At 39.6% G+C, this 12,968-nt stretch overlaps 1 protein-coding gene across 2 annotated transcripts in view; it reads left to right on the top strand.

The window, feature by feature from the left end:
• Positions 1-12,968, top strand: part of LOC133847615 (uncharacterized) — a 151,415-nt gene that overhangs the window by 125,048 nt on the left and 13,399 nt on the right. The window contains exons 4-6 of one of the 2 annotated variants that reach the window (XM_062282776.1): positions 316-1,425; positions 10,428-10,878; positions 10,964-11,286. In XM_062282776.1, the coding sequence (XP_062138760.1) occupies positions 348-1,425; positions 10,428-10,878; positions 10,964-11,286 (1,852 nt within the window). In that variant the 5' untranslated portion in view covers positions 316-347. Of the gene's footprint in view, positions 1-315; positions 1,426-10,004; positions 10,143-10,427; positions 10,879-10,963; positions 11,287-12,968 lie in introns of those variants that run through there. The other variant, XM_062282777.1, reaches the window with a different exon arrangement.

Genomic DNA, 12,968 nt, shown 5'->3' with positions numbered 1-12,968 from the left:
GTTTAAAACCACCGGTGTGGCAGCTTAACCCAATTACATATTAACAATTTCTAATATGGACATAAGATATCAAGACTAGATCTACAATAAATTAAGTTATGATATCAGCCTACACTGCGGATTCAGTCTTTTTAGACGCATTTTGCAATTGTACACATTTGGGTGTAATTATTATTGATATTGAATAATGAAACTTGCACCTTTATTACGAAGTATGTATATTAGATTTCCTTACTTCCATACTTGTTTAATTGATGTGCTTGCAAAATGATTAATGGAATATTGTTTGTTTTCGTGTGTTGCGATCTGTTGCAGGTGCTTAAATAAAACAGAACCACCAATGCAAGATGAATTCGGAGCACACAATGCAGATGCCATCTGGGCCGCCGCCACCCTCGCAGAGAAGTACATGCGGCGAGTTCAGCGGGGAGAGGGAGAGCTACGGGGCAGCGGGGAGTCTGGGATATGGCAGCATCCCGACGTCGTCCGGCAGCAGTTACGCTTCTTTTGGCGTACTATCCAGCATATCCAGCGGTCCAGGCGGGGTCCAGGGGGGGACGGTGACAGGGACAGGGACATCAGCGCTGCCATTGCTTATGCCCGCGCCTCCTTCGACCAGCACATTCAAGACGACAACGATTACGATGCCCGCATCGATGCCGATTCCGATGACGATGCCGATGCCAATGCCGGTGCCGATGCCAACATCGGCGCCTTCCCCCCCGCACATATCGATGCCGATGTCGCTGTCGATGCCAATGCCGATGTCGATGCCGCTGCCAACAATCACAATGCCACCGACGGCGGGATCAGCGGCGATGACGACGACACCCACGACGCTGCCGACGCAGCTGCTGCCGATGCCCACGCTGGAGGACATTGAAGTGGCCACCCAGCAGCAACCACAGTCGCAATCGCAATCACAATCGCAGCAACCACCACCACCACAGCAGCAGCAACAACAGCAACAACCGCCGCCAGCCGGTATACTGAAGTATCCAACAGGAACAGCGACTGTGGGCTATGTGAGCGAACTGCTGCCACCGCCTGTGGTGGTGGCCACCAGTGCCAGCAGCTCCATCAGCAGCAATTGCGGCACACTCAAGAGCAACGCGAAGTTGTTGCCGCTGCAGCTGGTGGCCACAACAGCGGTGCCGCCGCCGCCACGCAAAGAGCATCCGCCTCTGCCTCCAACATCCAGTGGCAGCTCATCGCAGTCCCAGCAGCAGCGTCAGCGCCAACGTCGCCAGGGCTGGTGCGCCTGCTTCGGCTCCGGGCCGAGTTCGTCCTCGTCATCGGAGGGCAAGACACCGCCTGGCTATGCCACCAAGTCCAAGAAACGCAAGCAAACGGCGCAGACTGTCTGGTCGGCGCTCCTCACAAATCTTGGCATCTGCATGCTGCTCTTGGCATACACATTGCTCGGTAAGTGAAGCTATTTGATGTTAATAAGATATGTCGGAGTGGAAGTAATGCAGCATTTCGATAAGGTGTGACCATGGGATGTGCTGGTAGAGACTAATTCTGGTATAATGGGGACACTCAGTTGTGTTTGGCTTTGTTTGCGTTCCTAGATCTGGTCATTCTTTTTCTCTTGCACTCTTTTCCTTTTTTTTTTTTTTTCATGAGATGGTGTAAGGCGTGTGAATGTGAGAGACAGTAATGGACCACAAAGGCAACGAAGACTCGCTGCATCTGCCAGAACTGTCGAAGACGAAGTAATGCAGCATTTCGATAGGCATGTTACTTTAAGGTGTGACCATGAGATGTGCTGGTAGATACTAGTTCTGGTATAATGGGGACACTCAGTTGTGTGTGGTTTTGTATGCATTGCTAGATCTGGTCTCTCTCTTTTTCTCGCTCTCTCTTCCTTCATTCTGGTTTTAGCGTGGTGTGAGATAGTCACGCGTGTGAATTTGAGAGACAATAATCAGCCACAAAGGCAACGAAGGCTCGCTGCATCTGCCAGAACTGAGTACGGAGCACCTGAAAACGAATGATCAAGTGACCAGCAATGACGAGGACAACAGGAGAAGGCTTTAATTTTCCGACAGGAGAAGACTTTATTTCTCCGACAGATATAAATTAATGGTGTGTATGGTGTGATCATTGGCTATGTAGAATGAGGTCGAAAGTTGGCTTCGCATGTGTTGCTAGATTTGGACACACTTCTTTTCTCTCTCTCTCTCTCTCTTTCTCAATTTAAGTGTAAGACAGACACGCATGCTGAATAAAAGATAAGTAATAATTACGCTCAACAAAGGATGTGAAGACTCGCTGCATCCGCCAGAACTAAATACTGGACGCCAGAACCAGTAGCAAGCGACTGACATGTAATGTACATGTAATGTTCGTTATGTGGGATATTTGATAATATATGGAATGGTACATTTCGATTAAACTTCGTTACGACTGACCGCTGCTCTACTTTTGATGACTGATGATCTACTACTCACGACTGTTACTCTACTTCTCACTACTGATGACCCAAAGCTTAGTGCCTATCGACTTGCTAATGTCAACCGATGCCATTAGGATATAACGACTAGCCTCCACCTCTGTTGCATATATATTTCAAATATAACATTTTAAAAGTTCTACATACTACTGTGGGTAAAAAGTAAGGAGTAAAGTTTATTTTCAACTTTGAGACCTTCATATTGCGAGCTTATTTTCTCTTAAATTGGCCGGACTTTTAATGACAACTGAGCGAAATTTCAAAGCATCAAAATTTAGTTTGCGAAATAAAATTTCGGATGCGGAAACGTTGCGTATGTAGCGGAAGGACTTTGGTGATTGTACCATGTCGCCAAAAAATGTTTATAAGTGGTAAATAGACTTCAAATAGAGTCCGATGACCATCGACGTTGACAGATGACTAACACGTCAATGAAGTGAAGGAATTAGTGCTCAAAAATCGTCGGTTGACTGCTAGAGACCTCACTTACATTGTGTAGAATATTTGACAAGCTGACTTAAAAGTACACTTTAATGGATGCTTAAAATAGAATTAAGTATATTTTGAGCTTAAGCTAAGGCCGCAATATATACAGAAGAAGAATACTAGAATTTGTTAAAGCTACAAATGCGTTAGATAGAATCCTTGACGGGCATCGCAGACGACGCTTAAAGCGTAAAAGTCCCAGCACGATGTCATGTGGAATCCCATGTTTGTGAGCACTACGATATACTCGAAGAGCGCAAAGAATGTGGAGACTCCGCTTTCACTTTTGTGCCGCATGAAGCAGTAACCGGAATCGGAATATCATAAGGATCTGTAATAACCATTTTGAAAGACCATTTAGGCCTACGAAGAATTAAATTTCGTATAGTACCGAAAACCGTCTCACATTTCTCCAAAAATTCGTCACATATGGTTGCACAACCTCCGTATACTCCTGATTCGACTTTGTGTGACTTCGGGCTATTCCAACACTCACGGCAAATTTGTTTCGAGTCGATTGAGGAGATAACAGCTCAATCTAAAAAGGGCCTGATAGTTATTACTGAAAAAAAAACTATTTGGCATGTTTCTAGGATTTAAAATACAGTTAGCATAATTGTATTTTATCGAAAGGGAGTTGAAAGAAATTGATTAAGAAGAGTAAATTGTTGATGCCAGATGATGGCAGGAGTGACCACTCAAAACAGCTGACAGTGTGGTCGCGATCGATTGATATCGATAGCGACAAAGTTAGTATACTGTGCGTGTGACCTTGTCACACGCGCAGTCACACTGATCTAGTTTATCCTCATGTTGGTCACCCTGCCCACTTTTAGTGCTTTTTCATATAACATATGTTCTACTATTCTGACCGGCACAACAAGTGTACATTTTCCAAGTGCAATAAAATAATTGTAAAATTACAAATTCCAACAATTCGAAAAGTTAAAGTGTTATTATTATTCTGAAGACGCCCCCCTACACATTTTGGTCCTTCGAGCCGGAGATATGATTGGATTCGCTCGACCCCAGCAATAGCATTGGTTTTTTCAAGATAAGTAATACACTTTCATACATTCTCCATACATTTTGTGCAAGTGTCGTGTTCGCGCCATATTCTTTTCCTTGTACATTATATATATGTGACACAGCATATATATAAGTACATAAGCGTTCTACCGGCTTTCTTTCCGCAATCTTTTCTACTTTGTGTATACTTTGCACAGTATATATATATATATATCCTTATATGTATATGTATGTATGTGTAAGTATCTATACAGTTTAAAAGAGTTCGCTTATATTTTCCTATTTGGCCGCTGTTGTATGTACTTTGTTACATTTCTGTCGTGTCGCGTTTGTCTGCTTTTTGACACACTCCAGTGTATGCAACCTCTTCGTGTTATTTTACTCTAAATAACAAGGAAGTTGCACTCTATTAAAAACAAACGCGCGTAGATCCACTACACTCCATATATATATATATATATATATATATATATATATATATATATACATATATATATACACATATACACACGACACATATACATCCACATACGACACACATACATACACGAACACTTCCATATACGACACTTACACACATATACACTCCGTATATATTACATATACACTCCGTATATATTACATATACATTCCGTATATATTCCATATACACTCCGTATATATTCCATATACACTCCGTATATATTCAATATACACTCCGTATATAGTTGTGTCGGCTTTGTTCACTATCCTGTGATAGCCGAAGTTCCTTCCCATTTTTTGTGCTTGCTCTCGGCTGCCGAAGCGTAGTATGTCCAAAAGCCAAAAGAGTGAAAAGGACTCTAAACTTTCATTAAAGCTTCCGACCACAGCTCGTCGCCTGTCGTCCGCTTCGCCCGCTCCTTCGGGATCCAAATCCGCCACTCCTGCCGCTCAACTCCGAACATTTCAAATGAACATTTTTCATTTTACAAACAAATTCCTGACCTTACTTTTGTCCACAGTAGTATAAACATACATGTTTCTAATATAATATTTTCAAGGTTGCTCATACTTTGAATGTTTAAGATTAAGTGTGTGATCCATGACAAAATAGGGGGCAATTTGTACCAGTTACAGCTCTAAATTGCAAGTTGTAAGGAAGTTGTTAAAGTCGAAAACGATGACATGACGAAAACTATACAATGAATGTCGTATAAAGCAACCCTTTCTCAATATCCTTGGAAATGCCCGTACTCGACTGTAGCTTTCAAGCTTGATTGAATTTGGAAGGTGACAAAAATCTACAATAAACTTGATTCAGCTCTGTCTTTTGTGGTCTCTGTGATCCAGTAGCTCATACGCACCGTTGGACATGGGTCGTCTCTGTGATAGGAGTAAAATTGTGGAAACTTGGCGTCGACTTTTGATTAAGGATTCAATGAAATGATTCGTTATGTATTGATTGTGTGAGGTTAAGTTGCGTTTTCTCGCTCGATAAACACACACACACATTTTTAATGAGTTGAGCTCATTTGTAATGTGTCGCGGGCATCGAGAGTCGATGTGCTCATTAAAATTGGACATCTGTAGAGCTTAGCTTGATTAATTGTCAGCATACACACATGTATAGAAAAGCATCAGCATCAGTTGTGCAAACATTTGTGCAGCTTTTGTTGTTGTCTATTGTTACCGTTGTTGTTGTTATTGTTGTTGTTGTTTCGACTATGTTGACTAATTAACGCAGCATTTTCAGGCATTTCCTCTCCTTTAACATTTGGCCGCCTAGAGTTCTTCTTCTTTTCTGCGGCTATCGTGTATGCGTGTATGTATGTGTGTGTGTGTGTGTGCGTGTGGATGAGATACTGCCACAGATACAGATACTTTCAGTCATAGTTACAGTTACCTAATGTATCTTGTCACAGTTTCGACGTTTAAATTAACAACAACAGTTACAGCTATAGCTACAATGGCCAAAAGACGCAGCCGCAGCGACAACGTGACAAATTTAATTAATCATTTCCCCCCGCAACACAGAAACAAAACGCCAAAAATGTTGCGCGTCGTCGTCGTCGTCGTCATCGCCTCTTCTCCAGTCAAAAACAAAAGTTATGCGCCACAATTTTGTTGCGTGTTTGTGTGTGTGTGTGTGTGTGTGTGTGTGTGTGTGTGTGTGTGTGTGTGTGTGTGTGTGTGTGTGTATGTGTGTGTGTGGCATACTTTTGTGCCTGTCATGTTCCTTGGGGCATGTACTCGCATTAGAAAACCAGAAGACGGCTGCTTCGACATGACGGCCACGGAAGTGACAGGCTGTGACACAAAAGTGACAAAATAGGCAGCACGGCAGCTCAGCTCAGCTCAGCACACAGCAAACTCTGCCACCGCCATCGCCACCGCCACCGCCACTTCAGCGTATCAGCATCTTAGCTCGGCTTCAACTCGGTGGCATGCAAAGAGGCAACGCGCAACACATGTGCCACATCAAAATACTTTAAACAAATCGAAGTGTCAACGCAATGGAGATGCGCCCGAAAAAAAAAAAACCTGTTACTTGTAACGAGTCATTCTTATCGCATCTTTGGCATATGTACATTTTGAGCAACAAGCTTTTTATAACGAACCAAATTTGAAAAGTTCACTGTTAAGAAGTCACTGTTTTTATTTCTTTTGAAATAGTCACTTGTATCGAATCACACTTTAAAAGATCGCTGTTCACAAGTCACTGTTTGGTTTTTTTTAATATTTAAAAAGATTTAATTTCTATTCATACCGTCACTTGTAACGAGTCATTTCATTGTGATCACAACTTTAGCATGAATCTTGAGCAACAAGCTTTTCATAACAAATCACACCTTAAAAGATCGCTGTTCACAAGTTTTTTGTTTCTTAATATTTAAAAAGATTTAATTTTTTTCCAACAGTCACTTGTAACGAGTCATTGCATTGCGATCACAACTTTGGCACAATCCTCGAGCAAATGTCAGAAATCAGCATTTTATTACGAATCCAAATTTAAAAGTTCGCTATTCTTTTTATTTGCATGTTATATTTATTTTTAAAGCATTTCCTTAAACAAAACAAAAACTAAAACAGCAACAATTTATTTTATATTTTTTCTTTTTATATTATTATTAATAATATATTTATAATATTATGTATTACAACTCGGTGTTCGCGTAAATTACTTTTTCAGGTATAACCATTATTAAATGAATGAATATTTTAACATACATTTAAATTGAATTGAAAAATAGATTAATGATGGGCTCCTTTCGAGAGCTATGCTGAAAATGTTCCAGTCACACTTACACTTTTTAATTCAATCTTCAAAAAGGTAAAAAAGCGATTTTTTCAAGCTTACCTAAAGGAAATAGAAAACAAATTATCTGATCTGCTTAACTCTGGAATATAGATATTAAATGTATATGATAAAAATTTAATTTTTATTTATGTGTTCTTATTAATATTAATCTAAAAAAATTAAACTACAATTTGTACGCACCAAATTATAAAATCGTAAAAAAAAATACACTTTTAATCTACTTCAAATGTTTTTCCTATATACTTAGAGAAATTAAAAGACAATTACAAAAATGTAATATATAATTGAATCTATATTATATTATATTATTATTAGTTCCAAACTAAGAAAAGACTTATAGTCATAAGTATATCGGAATCGAAATATCACTTGAAAAGTTGTCAAAGTAATCAAGTGAATCTGTTGTCACCGTTTTTTGCTCATCTCCATAGAAGTGTGTTCCATGCATGTGTGTGTGTGTGTGTGTGTGTGTGAGTGTGCCTATGTGTGCGTCTGTGTGTGACAGCTGCGCAAAAAAAGTTGGCCGTGTTGCCTTGTTAGAGGAAATCATCAAATGACACAAACAATTATTTAACTTTCGCTAGGCAGCGCCGTGCGTGAGCTTGTGACGTCAGAATACACGCCCATGACAGCTGCGTTATGTGTATGTGTTTTATGTGTGTGTGTGTGTGTGTGTGTGTGTGTGTTCCATTTTGCGTGCATTTTAACGCTTCAACAAAAGTTTCAAGTTGGCCAAACACAACAACGCAGCAGAAGCACCGGCAGCAACAATTGCTCCTTTTGTGTGGCTGCCGTTGCTTCTTTTTCCCCATTGCTGTTGGTCAGCACTCACGCCCCGCCCCGCCCCGCTCTCGTGTATTATTTTTAACTTTGACATATGTTGGCTTTTGCCGAGGACATCGACTCATCATCATTCCCCTAGAACATCATTCGCAGGCCAAGCTTTCAGTCATCCTCCTCCCTCAAGCTAAAAAAAAAAACAAAAAGCAAAAAATTACAGCGAATGTAACAGAAAAACTTTTCAAAAACTTGACAAAATGCCGCTACAACGACAACGGAGTGCATGTGAGTGTGGATGAGTGTATGAGTGTGTGTGTGTGTGTGTGTGTGTGTGTGTGTGTGTGTGTGTGTGTGTGTGTGTGTGTGTGTGTGTGTGTGTGTGTGTGTGTGTGTGTGTGTGTGTGTGTGTGTGTGTGTGTGTGTGTGTGTGTGTGTGTGTGTGTGTGTGTGTGTGTGTGTGTGTGTATTGGTTGATCAGAATTCACAGTAAGTGACTGACAGAAAAGACATCAGCATAGAAATTCACATACTGAAAAGTTGACAATGTGCTCGTTGGAATCGTTGGAGTGGGAATCCATCACATCATCTGCACGAACTTCATTTGACCCATCGTCGCCCCTTTAATAGGGAGGCGTTCCTTTGGGACACGCCCATTTTAGACACGCTCGCATTAGGATTTGACTAAAGAAGGTTTTCCCATGGCTTTAATAACTTCGTTGTGAGTACAAATTGATGCATGTCAGTATTCTAAAAATAGAGAATTATGTACATTGAATTTAAATTTGTATTTACAATACAAATTATAATAATAGCGAGAAGTAAAGTGTGAAAATTGTTAGTAACGAAAAGAAATTCTTTGTTAAAAAAGTAAAGAATTGTTGCTGTAAGAAGCAAATTTAGAAATCAATACAGAAAAGGTAAAGAATTTAATTGAAATACGAATTTTAAGATCAAAGTAAAGTAAAGTAAAATAAGAAAAAAGAAATGAATAAATAAAAAATGTTGCAAATATTAAATTCATCACAATAATTTAAAAACGATACTAAAGGAAAATCTATAATAAAAATTATTCACTAAATATTTCAAATCAATACCAATTCGAAAAAAAAATAAGAAAGTCAGCGACACATTTTTAATAAATAATACTGTTTTGCAGTATTATTTTAAAAATATACCCAACACTGAACATTTCGGAAATATACCGAAAACTATTTTTGGTACATCGATATACTATTACGTTCAAACCATTCTATAAACTTCAAAATATACCATCAACCTTAAAATATACCAACAATTGTCAACAAAAAATAACAAAGAAAAAATATTAAATATAGTATTAAAATAATAATAATTGCAAGAAATTAATATAATCAAAGTATAAAAATTACTTACCAAATGGTGGAAATAAGAACAAGTATAATTCAAATAAAGCGAAACTTTAAAATGATAATAATTGAAAGAAATTAATATTATTAAAGTATCAAAAAGAAAGGTTAAAAGTAATATCAGAAATAATTCAGTATAAAAAAAACAAGCAAGAATGATACAGTCGAGTAGTATTATTTTTGAAGTACTATTTTAGAAATTTACCAAATTAAACTACCGAAAAATATTGAAATATAATGAAAACAATATTTGATACATCGATATATTATAATGTTCAAAATATACCATAGACTTTAAAATATACCACATTGTCAAGTGTTGTAAGCGGTAGAAATATTATATCTAGCATAGCAACATTAAAATGATGACAATTGGAAGAAATCAATATAATTGTAACAGAAAAAAGAAAGGTTGAAGTAATATCAAGTATAAGTCAGTATAAAGATAAAACCCTAAAATATTCAAACACAAACTAAAACAAAAAGACAAAAGTGGAGAAACCGATAGTAGTAATATATTCAGTATAAAGGGAACAAACAAAAATATACAACAAATATTCAAACATCAACTAAACCAATAACTAAAACAAAAAGACAAAAGGCACGAACTTATTTTAATAAGCAAATACAAAACTAGTAGCTCGGAATGTAATAAATGTTGGCTAGTTGCAGATAGTTTCCTGTTTGCTGTCATTAAACAGGCACGAATGCGATGCAATGCGTTGTGAGTTTGGGTTTGAGTTTGTTGCCCCATTTCTGAAGCTGATGAGCAGCGGCCTGACTGACTCTTTGGTCAGCCTGGGATCGTTTGGCTAAAGCGAAAACCTAAACTGACCCCAAAGACAGACAAAACAAATGAGTTGCTGTTGCCGTTGGCGTTCCTCGTTTGGCTTTTGCCTCATTTTGGAGGCCAACACTCGATTGTCATTGTTCTTGTACTTGTTGTCGTCGTCATGTCTCCTGAGTGTACTCATAATGCTGATGTTGTTGTTGTTCGGTTTATTTGCAGGCTCCTTCATATTCCTAACCATTGAGAACGAGGACTCGGCATTGCTGCATCAACAGCACACGCTGGCATCCACAAAGCGCAACAGCAATGGCATCTATCAGCAGCAACAAAGGTCGCCGGCACAACATCAGCAACAGCAGCAGCAGCAGCAGCAACACCAGCACCAACCACAACATCATCAACATGGACAACAACACACAGCAGACAACGATACGGTGGCCGCTGCTGTTGCTGCCCAGGGTCAGGATTTGGCACATGGCAGCAATGGCCCCATCTATGGGCCATCGAATGACTTTGTTTATGGCATAGATGAGACAGATCTTGAGGGAGCGGGTGGGCAACCGCAGTACGCGCTATCGCCGGACACTTATGATGTACGACAGCGGACAATTGAGAATATCTGGGACATAACCGTATCCCTCAATATACTCTACAAGGAGAACTGGACAAAGTAAGTAGATGCGAAGCACTTTGCACACATTTCTTCACTCACTCACTTACTCGCTCATTCGTTCGTTCGTTCGTTCGCTGTACAGATTAGCCGCTCTTGAAATTGCCAAGTTTCAAGACCAATTAATCAAGAGACTGAACGAGGATGTTATGCTGCAATTATCACACGACGATGTCGCTGGCGGCCATGCCGGACCCAACTCAGCAGCACCAGGCTCATCATCATCATCATCCTCATCGTCGTCGTCGTCGTCGTCATCGTCGGGTAACAATCCAGCCACGGAAGCTGTGCTGCTGCACACAAACTATCATCATCATCGCCTGGCCGGAGGCGGTGTGGGAGGCCCGCCACATGAGTGGAATTTCGCTAAAGCGTTTTTGTATTCGCTGACCGTTTTGACCACAATTGGTAAGTGCCCCCCTGACCACTTGCCACACAACTTGCCCCACGGACACATATACCAAAAATGCAAAAAAACAACAAAAAACACACTCTCAGTGACAGATAGAGACAAACAGATAGAGAGCGAAAGGGAGGGAGAGAGAGAGAGAGAGGAAGGCAGCGAGTGCTATTTGCGATTGCGAGTACACTCATGCTAGCATTGTGCTGTGGGCCATAAATTTTATGTTCCACCAACAGAAATTTGTTTTACTTGAATGGCGAACTCGTTGCCAGAGCGCATGCCAAGGCACAGCCAACTATACTATACTGTACTGTACTGTGGTGACCCCTTCACCTTTTGACATCGAGCCGTAACCACAAAGCCAGCTGGCTGCCTGGCACCTCACTTAATGATCGATGAGCAGACATAATCAAGTGCAGTACAGCACAGCACAGCAAAGCACAACATAGCATAGTAGAGTGGAGTGGAGTGCGCACTCAAGTCCATCGATATTCATGTTGAATTAACTAATGAAATGGCAAAGCGAGAAGCCATGAAGTGATGCTGAGGTAGAAGCACAAGTAACACACAACTCCCAAAGAATAAAAGATGTAACGAGTAGACCACAACGAGTACGCGGCGAGTAGATATATCTAGAATAGCTCAAGCAAGTAAGCACAGCAAATCGCCACAATAATTAGTTAGTCAAACGAATAGCGAGTAACAAAGCTGCAGTGAGTATCTTCATCGAGACGATGTTGGAATAGTTTAAGCAAATAAGCACAGTAAGCAGCTTGTTTGCCTAAATGCAACGAGAAGCCACAACTATAATAGAAGCTAGCTAATGCTAGTATTTTTAGAGATTAACTGCATCGAGTATATTTATTTGGAAGCTACTTTACGAGAAGATACACCGAATAGCTAAAGTTGTTAGACAACTGCTTCGAATAAATATGACAAGTTGTCACCACGTGTAACTACTATACAACCAATATTGGCAGCGAGTAAAATATAAATATAATTACAAGACGTAGCAGAAATCGTACTGGCAGAAAGTAAATATAAATAGTAATTATTGTGAGTATACAGTCAATATAACTATCGAGTATTACATACAAATAAAAGGCAACATTTAGCCGCAGCGAGTGGATACCACAACACCAATAAACGGAGCCAAATATTGGCAGCGAATATCTACAACGAGTAGTAACAACTAGAAACGGAAGCAAATTAATCTTATCACACAGATCAAAGCAAAAAATCTCCGCAATATGAAAAAAACAAGTTTTAAAACTGTTAAAGATTTTAAATAGTATAGTAACAAGTTTCAAAACTAATTAATTTAATTGCTTCACTTGGCGAGTAACTTTAACTAGAAACATGAAATTTATGAGCTTGTGCAAAAGAGTAAGTTTGTCGATTGACAGCTAATCGATAGAGTTGTGTTAGTGAATAAGCTTAATAAACTTAAAATAAAGGACAATAATTAGATACAGCGACTCAATTCAGCGGGTAGCTAAAGCCAATGTTTGCAGCTAACAACTTAATCGACAAATTTTAACGAGTAGTTCTAACTACATCAAGTAGGGACCACCAAACAGTTAGTGAGTATCCACAACGAGTAGTAACAACTAGAAACGGATAAAGTTTATCTTATCTTCCACAAATCGCAATATGAAGAAGAAAATTTTGAAACTAAATAGTAATG

This window comes from Drosophila sulfurigaster, chromosome X (genome assembly GCF_023558435.1).
Source record: "Drosophila sulfurigaster albostrigata strain 15112-1811.04 chromosome X, ASM2355843v2, whole genome shotgun sequence".
Lineage (NCBI taxonomy): Eukaryota > Metazoa > Arthropoda > Insecta > Diptera > Drosophilidae > Drosophila > Drosophila sulfurigaster.
This window is presented reverse-complemented; position numbering and strand designations above follow the sequence as displayed.